This window comes from Peromyscus maniculatus, chromosome 14, assembly GCF_049852395.1.
Source record: "Peromyscus maniculatus bairdii isolate BWxNUB_F1_BW_parent chromosome 14, HU_Pman_BW_mat_3.1, whole genome shotgun sequence".
Lineage (NCBI taxonomy): Eukaryota > Metazoa > Chordata > Mammalia > Rodentia > Cricetidae > Peromyscus > Peromyscus maniculatus.
In genome coordinates this window covers 62,426,773-62,445,824 of record NC_134865.1, presented here as the reverse complement: position 1 = coordinate 62,445,824, position 19,052 = coordinate 62,426,773, and the positions used below count along the sequence as shown (strand labels likewise).

Below are 19,052 nucleotides of genomic sequence, written 5' to 3'. Positions count from 1 at the left end.
ACACCTTGCATCACAGCTCCCTGTCAGGCACAACCAGAACTAGAGGCAGGAAGTTGTGCATTTTGTGATTTCGTTTTCTGATCAGAGCACATCATTTAGTGAAGTATGTCAGAAAGCACCATTTGCAAGGCCTTAGTCAGCAGAGTTGTCATTTTTGGATTAATTGTTGCATTTATTCTATAGATATTTTAAAAAAGACAAAACCTCACGTTTATTATGCACTTGACAAATCACATGAACGAGGCAGACTATAATGCTTGAAACTGAGGTTGCTTGTATGCCTGTGGCATGAAATACCATAGTGGCAGAATCATTTGAGTATTTGTTTTCTTTTTAAGATGAGAATAAAGGAAAGAGTGTGGCAGCTGCCATGCTCCAAAATATCAAGTAGGCTTCCGGGTCACCCAGCTTCATTTTCTTAATCTCAATTGAAGAGCCAACAGCAAGCAGACTAAAGAAAGACTCATCATTTATTACTTTTTTCCAACCAGAGGGAGTCAATAGCAGGAGCTGATGCACTCATACTGTGAAAAGAGGTGGGAAATCTCTAACAATTTTATAGTGGTTCTGTACTCATTAAAAAAAAAATGCCTAGAGTGTTTTTCCCTAGGCTGTGTCTTTGGGAATGAAAACTGGTACACAAAATTGTCTGGGGAAATTCAACCACCATACCCTCTGCCGGACTGCATTGACTTCATTAGCATATTGACTGCTCAGGACAATTTCATGACCAGAGGATATCCATACCTTTTCAATGAGATATGATATCTGAACCAAGGGATTGAATTGGAGCAATATTAAACAGATGTTGAGTCCTAGATATTTGTTGCAATTTAGAAGATAAAATTCCCAGTGAACCAACTTCACCAAGAGTTTTTGATTCTCAGAGCCATGACCAGGAACAAGAAAACAGCTGTTACAAACAGTGAGGTTTAGAGTTCAGAGAAATACCCCATATAGCTGGACCCTCCAACCATGCTGACCCACTTTTCCTCATCATGTGATAGGGAAAACCATACACTGCCACATCATGATTATTCTGTAACTTAAAGAGTAGAAAATCACTTGAAGATCAAAAATGCTAAATATCATGAATAATTTTAATAAGCAACTGGGAACCACGTACATAGAAAAAGACCTAGCTTTGGAGGGTTGTAATTTCTTCTGAGGTGCTGTCCAGATGGGAGAAGATGCTCAGTTTTATGATTCATTTTACTTAGAAAAAAATCAACAGAAGTTTGGCAAATGATTTTATCAAGTTGGTTATGAGCTACTCATTTTCCTACATTTTAAAAATTCCACTCCAACATTTCTAATCTCAAAATAAGGAAAGAAAAAAGTGGGAACAAACTGCACCCAGTAGTTATAGTTCTGATCTGTAACTACTTCTAATTCTGTGCTTTGCTCTTGAAAAGAAAGCATTTTCTGAGATCCCACTAGTCTTTCTTCTTCTTCTTCTTCTTCTTCTTCTTCTTCTTCTTCTTCTTCTTCTTCTTCTTCTTCTTCTTCTTCTTCTTCTTCTTCTTCTTCTTCTTCTTCTTCTCCTTCTCCTTCTCCTTCTCCTTCTCCTTCTCCTTCTCCTTCTCCTTCTCCTTCTCCTTCTCCTTCTCCTTCTCCTTCTCCTTCTCCTTCTCCTTCTCCTTCTCCTTCTCCTTCTCTTCTTCTTCTTTTGGTTTTTCGAGACAGGGTTTCTCTGTGTAGCTTTGTGCCTTTCCTGGATCTTGCTCTGTAGACCAGGCTGGTCTCAAACTCACAAAGATCCACCTGCTTCTGCCTCCTGAGTGCTGGGATTAATGGCCACCACCTAAGAAGCCATTTTCAGTCATACCTTAGATCTTGAGCAAGTGGCAAGGGAAGGAGAATTGATTTAGTTTTCCCTGTCTCAGAAGAGCTCTGTGAAGGCTTGAGCCTTTCAGCATTGGGCATTGAGTAGCCTTATTCCCCGGGGATCACACCTCCTGTCCTCGTTGACAGTGACTTCATCAGCTATTGAAGTGTTTTCATCTACACTAGTTGAGACACCACACTCATCTCCATCTCTTTGTCCTTTCTTTCCTCCCATCAAGGCTTTGAGAAGTTTGAGAGAAATAACTGACCACATAAATATTGTATGTGTGAATGAGAGTCTTTTGCAAACAGCAAATTCTGGTCCAAGGACAGATGTCCTGTCGTTTGTATTAATTTTTCAAACATCTGAAGTCTCTTCTAAAAATTTAGTCCATGGGGTATATACCCAAACATCACAACTGGCGCTTAAAAAAGGGAAAAGATAATATGACAAGGAGCCTTTGTTTTTGGGGAGGGCCATGCAAAAGTTACCTCACTTTAGGATTGCAGGGCACCTCTCCACTGTGCCATGTTGTATGTGAATGGCGCCCCCTAGTGTGAAGCAAGCTGAGCCCTCTCCATGCCCTAAGTATTCATTCATTCAGAACATCCTCACTGAGCTGAACATGTGCCAAGCAGGATTCTTAAGTGCTGGGGAGATGGCAATGTACAGACAAGAGTTGTGGGGTTTTTTTTTTTTTACTAGTTTTCTTTTTCCTTTCCTTTTACCCTTTCCTTTTTTACTAGTACCTTGCCAATTGAACAAAATACATCCATATGCAGATTTTAGCCCATGCTCCCTACAAAGAATGACTTTGCTCTGTCGAGGCTTTTAATTTCTGTCATGTATGGAGGGAAAAATATGTAAGAACAAGAGACTGACCACCTGTTTGTATCCACTGTTCAGCTTGTGCTTAATGGGAACTCTGTGCACATAGAAAACTCAACTAATTAACTTTCGATTACAATTTTATGCCCCCACCCAAGTGTCTGTAATTGCCACCGCTTCTCTCAGGAAAAGGTAATTCCCAGAGATGATCTGTTAGGCAAGAGAGGAAGGACAAGTAGAGGGAGGTGGGGGTGATGGGCTGCTGCTGCACTGGACCTTCCTAAATAACTGTCTTGGAGACCAAAAAGCAAGGAAGCCATTGAGGTCCATGGGGCGCCCGGCACCAATTTTTGATTTGTTCCTAACCACCTATAGACTTATTTATTTATTTATTTGCCAAGAAAAAAAAAGAATCCCTAAATCTTCAGGCCTCTTAGAAGAGCTGAATTTAAAGAACTCTCATAAATAATCGATTTCTCAGCCTCGTTGCATCTAAATGTCAATGAATGGAAAGTTTGTTTTATCAGTGTTGAGGGAAAATGACATTAAAAGATTTGGTCACTCAGTTCCTTCTGTGCCTAGAAGGTTATTATTGTTATTAAGTTGAAGCTTCAATAAAACCAAAAATAATACTTGCATTGAGTTCGGGAATAGGCTTTAAAGAAATACTGTGGTGATCTCAATAATTTACAACTTTTCCAACTCAAAACTCAGTTTGTGTTCCCTTAAATAAGATCATTACTAAAACAAAAAAAGAAAAAAATGTTCACAGAACCCAAATCTAGTGGGGGAAAACAAAAAACAAAAAACAGTCATGGTATAAAGGTGTAAAGCTCACATAGAAACATTAATATCTTAAAAAATATATGAGGAGAAGCCCATCTATGTTCACTCTTCCCCTTTTCTCCCTGCCTGCCAGGACTCTTTATTGCCAAAACTCCTGATTAAGTTAATAAAAATGACACTCAGAGGAAAGTGTTAACATATTAATCTACAAATTATTTTTCTTCAAGTTTGGAAGCATTTCCTGAAAGCTGTCAAAGTTGATCCCCCCCCCCCACCTTTCTCTGCCTTTAAATCACAAAGCAAAATCCCACTGTCTTTTCCCCCACCCCTTCTCAAAAAAAAAAAAAAAAAAGTTGTGGAGTTTTGCTTTTCTGTTCACTGCACTCCTGGCCAAAGTAAAGCCCTCTTTCTCAATGACGTCAAGATCTTTAGCAAGATTAGGCTTTCATTTCTCTATTGCAGCAATTAGCCAGGGAATGTATAAAAGGCTTCAGGGAGACTCACTGGGCTGCAGAGAGAGGCACTCTTCTGCTGCGCAGGCAGAAGATAGCAAAGAGGAAAAGCCAGAGGGAGGGGGCAGAGGACCCAGCCGCTCCTGGAGAACCTGGAGAAAGGACAGACAGAGGCAGGCTGGGAGGAGGAGAAGAGAAAGTATGTTGAAAACGGAGTAAAGACAGACAGACAGACAGAAAGAAAAAAACAAACAAAACCCTACCCTTACAGCACAGTTAAGAAATTGGCAGGGCAAAGAAGAAGTCAGACTGCGTTTAAAGGAACATGAAAAGCTAAAAGAAAAATTTTACCGTCTCTGCAGTCTCATAGGTGCCTGGAAATGAAAGTAGAGCTTCCTGTCTTTAACGGACTCTGAAAGGGGTAACTGGATTAGGGACTGGTACCAGGGTTTTTCTTCTTTCTTTTTTCTTTCCTTTTTTTTTTTTAAACCATCTTAAATCCTGAAAAAAAAAATGCATCTCGGAATTGAATGAATTGATGGGCACACTCCAACTGCTGGACTGCAGAGACCGGACTTACTCTTGCTATTTCTGCTTCTTTCAAAGAAGAGACAACTTGGGCTTCTTTCTAATTTAGTTTTTCTCCTCCCCCATCTCCCACTCCCAACCTCCCCCTTGGTCCCCTACCTCCTCTACCATCACCTTCCTTTTCGAAAAGAGGGTGAAGGGGGAAGCAGAGTGCACAAGGGGCCAGACTGAGGAGGCAGAGAAGATGGGACTCCTCAGCGTAGACTTGCTGATTACACTGCAGATTCTGCCAGTCTTTTTCTCCAACTGCCTCTTCCTGGCGCTCTATGACTCGGTCATTCTGCTCAAGCACGTGGCGCTGCTGCTCAGCCGCTCCAAGTCCACTCGCGGAGAGTGGCGGCGCATGCTGACCTCAGAGGGACTGCGCTGTGTCTGGAAGAGCTTCCTCCTAGATGCCTACAAACAGGTGAGCGGCACCCACGGGGCTTCTTCTAGGGTCAGCAGGGCCGGGGGACTGGAAGGTATGGGGCTGCAGGACATGGGAAGTCCTGTCTGGGGTGGCCGGCCCAGTGATTAGGTTCAAGGGAGTCTCAATGTCACTTGGGACACCTGTTGCACAGGTTAGATTTGGGAGTGACAGATATTGAGCCATCGTGACTCTGGGTGACCTCAGCAGGAGTCTTTAAATGAGGTCTGCTGTTACCTTGTTCTGATTTGGCAGTTTGGGGGTTTGGTGGTGGTGAAATAACTCTGGGTAAAGTCAGAATTGTTGGAGGCTGGGAGCAACAGACATTTGTTCTGCTCTTAGCCAGAGCTGGGTTCTGCTGCTTTGCCTGACAGGAGCCTGTGTGAGATGTAGTAGGAAGGGCTGAATAATGTTTCCTTTCTGCTGAAATGGTCAGAGTTGGATGGTGATGATGATGGTGGTGGTGGTGGTGATGATGATGATGGCTGTGACCACACCCTAGCCCCTTCAAACTTGAAGAGGTAATAGCTAATGGAAACAAGCCCAGGACAGCCACCTACTTGGTTGGAATTTGTGGATTCCTAGTTATTAAGTGTCAGTTTGCAAAAGAAAGGTCTAAGAAGTGTCAGGAAGCCAAATTTTGTATATGAAACCAAATCTACAAATAATTTGCCCCAGAAAGCGCTGATGGGTCTCTTGTGTGTTCCAAGGTCAGGCTTTGGGCATTAGAACACCGACCTCCCTTACCTTGTGAAAGTATATTTCAGCATTTGAAACACCAGAGGAGGCGATTGATGTTTTTAAGCGAAAACTTCTGGTGTTCCAACTTTTCTGCTGCTGAGAGATGTTGGGGGAACGTTTTCAAATTGTATCTTTCAGGGCAAAGAGGAATACTTTTATATGGTCCTCCATCTCTTTGCTCCCATCCCTTAGGTTCATAGGACTCCTGGAGCCCCCTGGGTGTTAGGAAGAATGAATACATTTGGAAAAAAAGTTTCTACAAAAGGAGGAAATATGTCCCTAGGGGTACTGGGATAACTTGCCGGAGAAGGGAGTTTACAATTGTGAAGCCAGATGTTGAACCAAGTGGCATTCTTCAGACAGGTGGAATGGTAGACAGCATGATGGAAACTCAGAATAGCAGAGAAGGAAGGGAAGGAATCCCCCTCCCAATAAACATTGGAAAAATCAATCCATGTGCCAGGGAAATAATACTAAAGCATCCAAGGCAGGGTGTTCACTGGAAAGCAAATACTGAGGAAGAAAATGCCTTTTGTGAACAGGCTGTGTGATTCATGACATTATTATTTCAAGTAACCTAAAGAAGATTCCCTCTTGCTGTGCTGAGGGCATGTCAAATGTCAAGCCTCTTTTTAGCAAGCAGGAATGCCCTCATCAGGATAGGAATGGCTTCCCAGAATTTCCTGCAGTTTATATATATATATATATAATCATATAATAAAAGGTATGGGCATGGAGATACTGAGAGATAATTCCATTCTCACAGATGTGCACACAGAATGTGACATTTACATGTCTGTTTAAGTGTCAGGAGTTTGGAGAAGTGGGGCATTGTGCTTGTACATTAAAATATTATCAACTAGTCAATCCCTTTAACTACATCTATGTATCATGTCTTACATAATATGGAATGCTAGTGGCTTGGTCTCATTATGTTAAGAGCTTGACTTTTGAAAGACAATGAACTTCTGCTTAGAAGAAGTTAAGAGTGAATTTTTGAAGAATTTTACCCACATGATATGTACAGAATATAAATGTTATTTTTATATCAACTTTGGAGGCTACAAAAGCACCCAAAAACATTAATTGAGGTATTTTCTCATCAAGATCATTGAAGCGGAAAAGGAAAAAGCAAGCAAATATCCCTATAATAAACTTCATTTTATCTTTTTTCACTAATATATAGTGTTCCATTGTGTTGCAATATGTTGTTATTTGTGTTCATGGGAATTGAGAAAGATGAATGATTTGTTTTTACTTTTGGCATGTGGTTTGTGTATTCCTCTTACTTATTTCTTTGTCTCTGCTCACTGATTTGATTAGTGACCCAGTTCATGACTTACGTTATTATGCTTGCTTTTAGTAATTTATACAATAGCTACTATGTGTAAAAGAAACCCCAAGAAAACACACACCCAGAGACAAAGCTGGGCTGAGTGTGAGATAAATGAAAACATTAAGAGTACAACTTGAGCTAAATTCTGTCCTCTTCTGTCTTTGAGTATGACTGGCATCATGGTGGATGTGGTGGCCTTAGAAGCTTACTCAGAACCTCTCAAACAGGTTGAATCATTTGCCAAATGCTGTGTCATCCATGGCACACTGTCTTTAGGCGTGACTGTTTCCATAGATGCTGGAGGAGGTCCTGTCTGACATTGCATCTTGGGATTTCACAATCTTGACTTGCATTATTTGGCGACTGCCACCCTGAAGCAGATTTCTCCAGGAGGAGGGGGTGTGTCCACATGGGATTCAATTAGGCAGATCATTCATTACTCCCAACTTTCTTGGTTCGTGAATGTCAGCTATTATATTTGAGAAGATATTTAGAGGCTCTGGATTTGTTCATTGAGGAGGTGACAGAGGCGGGAACTGGAGTGAGGAGAGGGTACAGAATGAAATGCTAACAGTAAAAACTGCATTGAAATTTTAGAAGTGATTTAAAGTCAGCTTTGTAAAGAAGTTATCTAAGATCACATGGGCTCGGTAATGGTCAGGAGGCCCTGTGTGCAATTTGGCTTGAAAAGAAAAATCTGGAGACTGGTGAAAATGTTGGAGCAAATAACAGATATTTATTACTTAAGTTTCCTCAGTCTCTTTGCTTGTGAACACTGTACCCTTGTGCTGGTCCTCACAGACTTAGAAATTCGACCAGTGAGCAAGCTTTCCTCCCTTGGACCCTGGCTCTTACCTAAATGAAGTGTAAAAGTAAGCAGACAGTATGGACGCTGACAAGCAGGCTCCTTTCTGCACGGCTAATGTTGCAGTGGTACAGAAAACATGCTCATTGGAACATATAATTTTGGTTTTGAAAGGGTCTCTTTAACATTCTCCTCCTTCTCTTTATTCACCTCAAGCCTTCTGACACCAGCTTCTGCAGTGAAAAGTGGCTCTTTAAAGAGAGAAACTGTCCTAAAAGTACACAAAGAAGGCCACAGCCAGAGCTTGTCTGTCACTTGGATAATACACAGTGAAATGATAGGGCTTTGAACTTCATTTTTAAGATACAAATCAAAAAGAGAATAGCCAAAAAAGGGAACTTAACCCAGAAGATGGAGTAGGTAGGCAGTTCTTCAAGTCTGATTTATTTGGCCTGTCTGAATGGGGATGGCTAAAGCTGTGCCTAATGATTGTTTGGCCATGTTTCTAAGGACATTGGTGCAGCCTGATCATTATGTTAAAGAATTGGAAATTTTCTGAGAGTTAATTTTCAGTGCTTTGGATGACAAAAAGTCTGTCTAAATAGTCTGGTACATGCCCATCCTCCATTTTTACAATTTGTTTCACTACTCATCATGGGAGTGTGTGATAAGTTACTCAAAAGCTCCTCTTAGGCTGTGGAAAGAAACAAAAACAAAAACAAGATTGGCAGTATATGCTATATTTAGTTTATTCAAAGAATGGTTCCATATTTCCCTTGGGTCTGTATCTTGTACAGAAGATACAGTCTGTATCTTCTATTCCCTAAGTACTCAACAGTGTCCTCAAAAGGAACGCATCACCAAGGGAGTCAAATTCTTATATATACTATGCATTTGTGCTTTGCTTATGTTTATAAACAAGTCTGCTATCACCTTTGAACTTGGCCCAGAGATGTCATCAGCAGTAAACTTGCAAATGCCTCACCCACTCCCTTAGTGGGCATTGTGTTCCTGTACACTGAAAAAAAATGTAAGAAAGGATGACTGTAATAGTGCAGATGAGAGCGATAAAGGTCAGTGGTGACGCTATCACATTTTACGTGTGTCCTTTCTGATCCTTGCAAAATAAAGAGACCCTTTGGGAACATCGGAACTTCAAGACCAATTAGTGGAAATGATGCTTCTTGTGTTTGGGCATTAAATACTAGGCAGGGTTCTCTTTAGGCTGCTGATGCTGGCAGGGAAAGAGGTACCGACCTAATTACTCTTCCGCAAGAGCAAAAAAATGCCTTTTGAATGCCTCTTTGGCAAATATGTCTCATTAAGGACAAAAACCAAACACAAACCCTGTAAGAAGCAGAAATTAAGATGATAGGTAACTTGTGGCCAGGAGACTTTCTATGCCACTGTGGGAAATTAAAACAAAGTTTGGGAGTACCAGGGGATGATTTATTTTTGTTGAGCGTCTTTTATGTAGCCTCGATGTTATTATGGGACCAACTTTATTCTCTTCATCATTTTGGCTCTGTGTCAGGGAGTACTTTGCTCCTGTCTTCTTCCATTGTGAAGGCTGTGGGGTTTCTCTCATTCCATCTCAGCAGGGTTTCTAGCCAAGAAAATCCAAAAATTCTCCACTGGGAATTCTAATATAGTAGAAATTTCATTTTCATAACGATTCAGGCAAAGAGGTGACAATGAACAGAAATGGATTTAAAAGATTTTTTTTAAGATTAAGCCTGTTTTTTAAGATTTTAGCCAACTTATCTAAAACCCATCAGGTTTTAGAATTTGTGATGAGTTTTATGAGGCTTATAAAATCTGCTACTGATCTACTCACACTTGGGCTTTTACATCATAGATGTCTGTCTCTGTCTGTCTGTCTGTCTGTCTGTCTGTCTCTCTCTGTCTCTCTGTCTCTGTCTCTGTTTTGTCTCTGTCTTTCTCTCTCTCTCTCTCTGTGTGTGTGTGTGTGTGTGTGTGTTCATTTTGTTATTCTGGGACTCAAACCTGGGGCTTTATGGATACTAGTCAAGTGCCTCAGCATACTTAATTTTATTAGTACCATTAATCTTGCCTATGTATTTTCTCTAGTCTGTGATCGACTTGAATAAGGTAATCATACGTGACTTCCTAGTGTTCAATAGGATCCCAAAGCTGCAGAACAAAGTAAAGAGGATTGATCTCATTTCTTTTATTCTCTGGTTAGCTGAAATAAGTAAGACTATGTCAAGGACATTGGTCTTGACTACAGCAGGTCTCTGGTGAAAGGGTAGGGTTCCTGTTTCTGAATGTATATGCTTTAGTGTGTTTGTCAATCTACCTGTCTGTGTTTACTGTAAGTCAAGGTTGCTATTCAGTGTGAAAGTCTTTCCTGACCTAGGATTATAACAACCAGAATTTATTCAATAATTCACTCCATAAAGCTTAAGATATATATTTTTCAGACTAGTGAAACACCCAACACCTCCACCACTAGAAACATTTAGAAATTGTTGACTTCTCTAAACTTTAAATTTAGAGTGACAGTATGTGATGCTTGTCCTACATTTTCCTAAAGTAATCTAGAAACTAAAATTTCCTTGTTTTGGAAAGAATGGTGTGGCTGAACTGTCCATTGTCTCTAAGAAGTGATGTGCACTTAAGCTTTCCAAGGAAATTAACTGCAGGTAACAAGAGATTGTCTGTGACCAAAACATCAGATTGGATTGTTCAGGTGAATAGTCAAGGATAACACAAGGATCAACAGGTCTGCTTGGGTGAGAGCCAGGGAGACCTAGGCCTGTTTACCAAGACCACACAACTGTTCACAGAGCTCAACAATGGCTCCAAAAATGCAGATGAATGCTTTCACCCAGTATGAATCCTTTATTCTGCAGTGCAGAGGTTATTTCCTCCTATGAAAAATTTCTGATCTAACAAGAAGTCTCTACAACACACTCATCAAAATGCATCCAGGCCTTCTTATCACAGGCCACTGGGGAATATTTCACAGCCAGTGGTGTTTAAAGCAATCTTGGTATTATTTTATGATGTGAAGAGAAGTTAGACGTAATGGAAAGCCCCTTCGTAACCTTATTTAAGAACAAGTATCAAGCTCATTATATGCCTAAAATGTGTCTTTAAGTTTAATGTGTATTTCAGTGTTTCAAAGACCAGAATAGTTAACTCTGTGATCTTCTGGCCAAAGGTGAATTTTGAGAATCCTCTATCTAATATTGATTATAAAATAGCCAAGATAATTCATATAAGTAACTTTCTTCCTGGTTGTTACTAAATCAAAATATATTTATTTAAATCTAAGGAAGACTAAAATTTTAAGATGTCTTTTGGACCACTACTAGTACCTATTTCAATCCAGCCCTGACAGTTTTTAGAAGAGTAAGAAAAAAATTTGGTTCTTTCTCTAAGAGAAAATAAGTTATGTCTTGACATTAAAACATCTGAGCAAAAATCCCTTGAGTGTTTTATATCAGTGTGCATCATTGCTCTCCTGCAACCCCCTTTTAAGTAGCTTCAATTAACAGTAGTTTTATATGGAACTATATTTGTATGAGAGAAATAAGTCGATCCAGTTGGAAATGTTTTGTAATATTAAGGATAGTGTATAAAAATCAATTGTACCATTTTAAGTTATCTCTAATGGTATTAGCTTTGATTAAACCATTCTAGAAGAAATCCCAATTGTGTTAATTCTGAATGAAATAATTGGCTCTTTTCTGTTGCTTTTTATTATCAATTTACATATCCAAAGACCACTAACTTTCAGTATTTTGTGTTCAACTATTTCAACCATGTGCTGCTAAGGGGTTCATAGAATAATTTTAGTCGACATCTGAATGCTTATAATTCTGAGGGCCTTGCTAATAAATTATATGGTAGAGAAGCACATGGTTCGGGTCTTCTTATATAGAAGTGTGGGAAAAAAAACAAAAATACATGGAAAATGAGAACTTAACTGAAAGTCAGACTGTGGAGTAGCTGTTTCTCTTGTCTGTTTTTTTTTTCTTTTTCCCCAGGGGCAGCTTTGAGTGTCTAGCCATACCATGCATAATGTGAGCAGTAGACACAAGAACCTGCAGAGACCACATGATGTGTGCTGAGGGGAGCATAAATCTCTTATTAGAACAATTTCTCCCCCTTTTTTTTTGAACACAAGATTTCCCAAGAAGAGCGGTAGTGTGCCTTATGTGGTGGGGTGCTGTCCGTCAGTGGCAGCTCCTACTTTTACACAGTCACTTATAGAGTCCCTCTCCTTATTTTATTCTCCAGGAGCCACATAAGGAAAGCAGGCATAGTTGCTTACATTTTCCAGGCGGGAAAGCATTGGCAAGGGCAAGTGGGAGGAATCCTACCTACAAATGGTGGATCATAGCTTGCCCAGCTTTGCCCAGAGACAGAACCCACTGGTCTTCTGGCTCATTGGTTGATAGTACAGGACTTACACTGGGCTGGTGAATTGGTGAGTTGGCTCACTGGGCAATGCTTGCTGCCAAGACTGATGGAATGAGTTTGAACTCAAGGACCCACATGGTCGAAGGAGAGAACCAACTCTAACAGGTTGTCCTCTGACCTCAGCAAGTGCTAAAACACACACACAACAACAACAACCAACCAACCAACCAACCAAGCAAATGTAATAAATTATTATTTAAAAGAGGAGAGAAGAGAAAATAAATTAAACTCATGTGTGTGAAAACTCAGGTCTTGCCTAAGTCTTTTAGAATTCAGAAAGAGGCAGTCCATTCCAAAAATGAGATAATTTATCTTAAAGTGGACCATTTACTTTTAACTTTTAAAATGAAGTCAATTAATCATTCATTCTATAATGCTTGTTAGGCATTGGCAGAGTAGTGAGAACAGCAAAGAACACCAGAAAATCAACTTAATTATGAAAACAGTTCATTCCAGTGTCTTCAGAGATGGAAAGAATTACCTCTAATGAATATTCAGGATTGAAGACTTTTATTCCCTCTTGACCATCCTTTATGTTACTTGACATAACTATATATATATATATATATATATATATATATACACACACATATATACATATAGTTATATAGTTATATGTTATATATATATATATATAACTAGTTATGTCAAGTGTTATATATATATATACATATATATATGTGTCAAGTTTTATATATATATATATATATATATATATATATATATATATATATATATATATATATATAAAACCATTGTATTTAGAGTAAGTTGAAGTAGCAATGTGTTTAATTCTTCTTTTTCTTTTTCCAACATTAGGTTAAACTGGGTGAGGATGCCCCCAATTCCAGTGTGGTGCATGTGTCCAATCCTGAAGCAGGTAACAATTATGCCCTGGAGAAGACAGCTGATGGGACGGAATGCCACCTCCTTGACTTTGCCAATGCAGAGCGCCCACTGGTGGTCAACTTTGGTTCAGCCACCTGACCACCTTTCACTAGGCAACTGCCAGCCTTCCGCAAGTTGGTGGAAGAGTTCTCATCCGTGGCTGACTTCCTGTTGGTATACATTGATGAGGCTCATCCTTCAGATGGCTGGGCAGTGCCTGGGGACTCCTCTCTGTCTTTTGAGGTGAAGAAACACCGGAACCAAGAGGACCGATGCGCAGCAGCCCAACAGCTCCTGGAGCGTTTCTCCTTACCGCCCCAGTGTCAAGTTGTGGCTGACCGCATGGACAATAATGCCAACGTAGCTTATGGGGTAGCCTTTGAACGTGTGTGCATCGTGCAGAGACAGAAAATTGCTTATTTAGGGGGGAAGGGCCCCTTCAACTACAACCTCCAAGAAGTCCGGAGTTGGCTGGAGAAGAATTTCAGCAAGAGATGAATTCTAGATTAGCTTGTTAAAGGTGTGATCGCAATAGTGTTTATTATTTTTTAAAAAAATGTAAAGGAAGTTGAGAACTGAACTGAATCGACTATTTCAACTGAATCCCATTGCCTCACTGAAAGACAGGGATATACTTGTCAGAAAACGTAGACCTCTGAACATTTCAATACGTCCTTTAGTACACAAATGGCATCGGGCTAAATAGCAGCCCTGTTACCTCCCTTCTAAGTGAACAGATCCAAGTTGGAGTGGAAGAAACCCCGATGCACTGTGTGTTCATCCGTGCTTGCAAAAGAAGTGATTCTGCTCTATGTGTGCTTTGGGACCAGAGAACAAGTGTTCCCTGAATACTTAGTGTTAAGGGAGCTACTACCTATGATCTGATTAAGTGTATTGACTCAATTTTAGTCATCGGGAACAAACCCAACTGGAAAGTCCCCCAAATACTTATAATGTGATCTTGAAGCCATGCTGTGCCCTTAGGACTGAGGTGTTAGTTCTAGCCATGCAATGTCTTCTGCTAGTCTTGGTAGCCCAGAATTCCCAAGCGTATATGTAGATACCAAGAATGGGTTCCAACCCGGAGGGTTAAGATGACACTGGAAATCTGGCAGATGGAGAAAGCACTAGGTCAGAGAAAATGAACTTGACAAAGAAGGAAAGAGGGAGGGAAATTGCATAATGTTTTAGCTGGAAGCTGTAGAAATCAGAGTGTCATTCAACCACACCAGCATGGAAGTATGTACACAGCTGGGAAAAGAAAGGGTTTGACTAGAGATAGCACAGGGAGGGTACACATGGAACCATGGTGTGTAGCAATATACCTAGACTGAGAGGAAAGGGGAGATGGGGAAGATTAAAAACAAACCAAACAAACAACGGGTGAATGTTTTCAACCTGGAGATAATTAACTGTATAGAATTGTATGTGATATACCCATCTCAGTGGGTGATACTCTGTAAGGGAAAAATCCAGGGAGTCTGGTGCTACCGGGTCATTCCTGCCAAATTCTTACAGTTACAATGTTACACTCCCCTCCATTCTTAATATCTGAAACATTGTTTTCTCTGGATGCTGAGGGAAGGGTGTAGAAGCCAGGTACCCTAGCCATTCAGCTCCTTCCCTCTCCTAAAGTAGGTGAACTCTAATGATAATGGGTTTCTTTACTTAAACATGACAGCAATTTACTCTGATGGTTTCCACTCATAGTTTTGAAGGCTTAGACATAGATTATCATTGATGTCATGGGGATTTGGTAAAATGGAATTTCCACTGACATTTGAATTTGGACTTCGGTTTTCCTTTAACTGGGGTTAACCCATTAGTTAAAGTTTAGTAACTATGTGAATAACTATGAAGTATCTATGGATACATTTCTCTTAAAATAAAAGAAACAAGCTTCACCCACAAGCAATACCTAAAGATCACAACCTCAAAAAAAAAAAAACCAGATCAACTGATGTTGTATCATAATTATTTTTTAAACTCAAAGACTTTCACATCACAACATATGATTACATTTACATGTCAAATTAAATGGTTTCTATGTCTATCCCTTTCAGTAATTAAATCTAAAATTGAACTGTACGGGGGAAAAACAATCTAAAGTCAAAAGTATCTTATTAAAATAGTTGTCCCAAATGAGAAAACCAGGAAGTGCGTGTATATGAAACAAAAGTATTGTTTTTAAAAATGGGAGCAAGAAATAAGTCAGATCACTAGTCCATATTTGCTTAGATATTAAAGCAGCATTGTGGCTAATTTTTTTGGCAGCATCTAACATTGCGAGTGCTTTAAATCCTGTAAGACATACCCACAAAGAAACAAAGTACATTTCAAAAATGCAATGGTATCTAACGAACTGTTATAAAATCATATTGAAGATAGACTACTTCAGACTCTTCAAATGTTAAGGCCTGCAATCAAGGCTTATCAGGGATTCCTCGCTGATTTTAATCTTTAAAATGATGTTGAGATTTACATGCCTCCCTAAAAAAGCAAAATGAAAAATTGGTTTCAGAACACTCACATCGTTGTCCATAAATGTCCCCTTTGTTTTTCATGTGCCGTAGTGGAACAGAATGTCAGAGAAGTGGGTGGGGGGATGAGTTTTGGCTAATGTGATGCTAGTTGTTTGGGGAAAAGGGTGGTGGAAAAAAAATCACCCAGTTGTGTTATATTTTTTTAAGAAAGAGAAGGTCGTATGTGCATGCAATTTGTCTTTTGGAGGATAGGCCAATGGCGGAAGGAAGAAGAGGAAGTAAACATACAAAGACATAGTCTGTCTGTCAGGGACACAGACATGTTCAGTAGAACATGGCAGAAACACTGGAAGAAAAACTGTTGAAGGGCCCAGGAAGAAAGTGGTTGGCAGAGCTCAGGAATCTTACACTGTGTAGAATGGGGTGGTCTCCCGGGTATGACAAGCCTATGATTCTGTAATCTGTTTATCTCAATGGAAGTATCTATGAGTTCCTAGGATGTGCCTTTTACAAAATTAAGAAGTCATTAATCCAGACAAGAAAATCAATGCTCAGCTCTTGTGCTCAGTGACACTACTAGGCTGTCAGTACCCACCTACTTAATATGCCTTTTACAATGTATATTCCTTTCAAGAGTTATAGTTGTCGCAAGGAAATGCACATATATGTGTATATGTTCTCATAAGAATATATATGTATATATATATACACACACGTATATATGTGTAATCTTGGAGTTATTTTTCTTAGAACATAAACATTTCCCCCTATAAGATATGTTTACATGGGCATATCAGTTTAGACTTTTAAACTGAATTGGCCGTCTGCTATAAACTGAATTGGCCTGACCACTACTGAAACAGTTTCCAAGGACTTACCATAGCATCTGGATTTCTCAAATACTTAGTGTTTGAAAGACGTCTTAGACCATCACTTTGGTTTATTGGTTAGAAGAAGTAATCCGGACCACGACCTTCTTGAATGGCATGGATAAAGCACCTGCCCAGCAAATGTAGACATACTTCGTACAAATGCAATGAGCCTCCTTGAGGCAGAGCAGTCATGTTACTCTAACATGCTAACTTGATTCATTCTTTAGATCTCTACTCTTGTTTCTTTACCTCAGTCATAGTTTATGTCCCTGAATTTTTGGCAATATCTGCTTTTAAGTGGTCTATTAATTTAGTTAAATTATTCTAATAATCAAAAGACACTTATTCTCTGATCCCATTGCCTGAGTGTATTTTACTATTGGGGCTTTGAATAAAATTTATCGAACATTGTGAGGTCACAGGTAGGGGCTGCCTCATACAAAATACTGGAGGAGAAGGTTGAGGATGCTGTTTATGCTTTTCAGAGGATTCTCAGGTGGATATGAGCTGTCCTTGGCATGCCCTGTAGCCTCCATCCACAGCGAGAGGGATTTGCTGATGTCCAGGGCTTCCCATTATGTACATCATAAGAGGATCAACCTGGACATTAGTTCCACCTGACCTCTGACTGATGATTTGGAAAATAAGTTTAATTAGAATCCGTTGGCTGATGCAGAGGGAGAAATTAGGCTGATTTCTATCTTATTGAAGGATAAATAAAGACATACACCAGCACCTTAGCTTTTCAGAACATGTCCAATGTCATCTCTCTTAGTGGAAATTGACTGCGAGTCTTTTAATTTTTAGGACCTTTCTTTATGATATAGCCTCAAACTAGAACCGAAGTATATTTAGTTTACTCCAGCCTCTACCTTACCTTAAACACAGAAGTCAAACCCACTCTTTATATGGACTTCCAGAATGGACATAAAGATCACTTGCTACTTGATGATGGTACTGTCTTGGGACTGTCCCGAGTCCCCCTAGGGAAGGAGGGATCTGAGGATGCATGAACCAGGGAGCTGCTAGCTGGCAGGAATTATCCTCCCAAGGGCTTGGCTTACAGATTTGGGAAAAATTGAAGTGAAACTTCTTAGACATAGAGGAAGGCTGCTGCATGTCAGTAAATGACTTTCGATGAGCAAGCATCAGGCCTCTTCTTCATGCAGTGTGTTCTAGATAACACCAGAAACAAGGTCTCAGTCTTGACAGACTCAGCTCTGTTCCAAGATGAGTCTGAACCAGCAGAAAGCAAACATGTACAGATATCCAAACAAGACTTTTCAGGCAAGCCAGGGCTTGCTGTCTGTCTCGGGCAACAGCACCAGGGCTCTAGGGAGTTTATTTAATATTTACCGAGACTTTGCAGACCTAGCAGATGTTTAATGAAGTCACTATTTTGGCTCAAACTGCCCTCCCCCATCTGTCTTGAGAAAAAAAAAATTCAAACAGGTAAACATAAAACTGAAAGAGGCCCACAGAAGGAGATGGGAAATAAATAAAATTCTCTCAAAACTGCTCCAGGCCATGCCATGTGGTGTTTATGTGTCAGGAGTGGGGGATGAGAAGACCTATGTACCCAGTACTTGATAACCAAAGCAATTAAATGATCTTGGATAGGGAACGTTGGCCAGTTTTGTTTAGTTTTGTATTCGTTGTCACCAGACTCCCAAGCCCAGATAACCAGACACCCGAAGGGGGAAACTGAGATGCGCAGAGCTTACTGGTGTGCAAATGATAACTACTGACGAAAGAGTCACCCACTCAGTCTGTGGTTGGATGTAGTCACACGAGTCTGCCTCTCCCATCTCTGTCTCCTTAGCAAGGAGAGTATTTGGGTCATGATGCAAAGAGTGCTGGGTCAATGAGATGAGAATGCGTGTGTGTGCCCATCTCTGCTGCTCAGTTGCAGACAAGAGAAAAGCTTTGGGGATTATCAGTAGAAAGAGTGTTGTTATTTCGGTGCTGAGTGGTATGTGTGCTTTTACAACTTGTTCTTATATTTTAATAAACTTTGAATAAAAGAATAGAGCTACTCTTTGGTTCTATCTGTTTATTTTTAAACAACTTTCTAGACCTCACTCTGGGCTGAAACACACTTATGGTTGACGTGGAGAAGAGAATCCATCATTCTAATATTTACTCCTTGGTATTCGTGGGCAAAGGAGCCAGCGATGCCAGGTTATTTTAATCGAATGCTGTGTGCCAGAGTTTTCAAGGAAATCAAGATGAGTTCAAAGTAAACCTTCAGATATTTTCCATATTTATTAACAAGTCACACACAGAATTCATGAAAAGGGAGCCTGAATCTGGAGACTGTGAATGAAACACTTACTTTGTTAGGTTTGTATTCTAGGGTTTCTAAGTGTAAGGAACATTCAAGAAGTTGGTTAAAGCAACACACACACAGACACACCTACATAGTCTTGTATACACACACACACACACACACACACACACACACACACACACGTACACATTATTCATTATGTGATCAGCAATGCACTAATAATGCAACTGAAACATTAGACCAATGATTATCACATATATTCCAGTATGAAAGGATATAAGGAAATGAATGTTCTGT

At 39.9% G+C, this 19,052-nt stretch overlaps 1 protein-coding gene across 2 annotated transcripts; it reads left to right on the top strand.

The window, feature by feature from the left end:
- The first annotated feature begins 1,684 nt into the window (after positions 1–1,684).
- On the top strand, positions 1,685–18,500 carry Dio2 (iodothyronine deiodinase 2). 2 transcript variants are annotated; one of them, XM_006994756.4, is made up of 2 exons: positions 1,685–4,888; positions 13,042–18,500. In XM_006994756.4, the coding sequence occupies exons 1-2, from the start codon at positions 4,667–4,669 to the stop codon at positions 13,618–13,620; spliced, it is 801 nt and encodes a 266-aa protein (XP_006994818.2). In that variant the 5' UTR covers positions 1,685–4,666; the 3' UTR covers positions 13,621–18,500. The 2 variants fall into 2 exon arrangements, with proteins under 2 accessions (XP_006994818.2, XP_042116940.1); XM_042261006.2 differs by having other exon boundaries at positions 13,042–13,608.
- Positions 18,501–19,052: the final 552 nt, after the last annotated feature.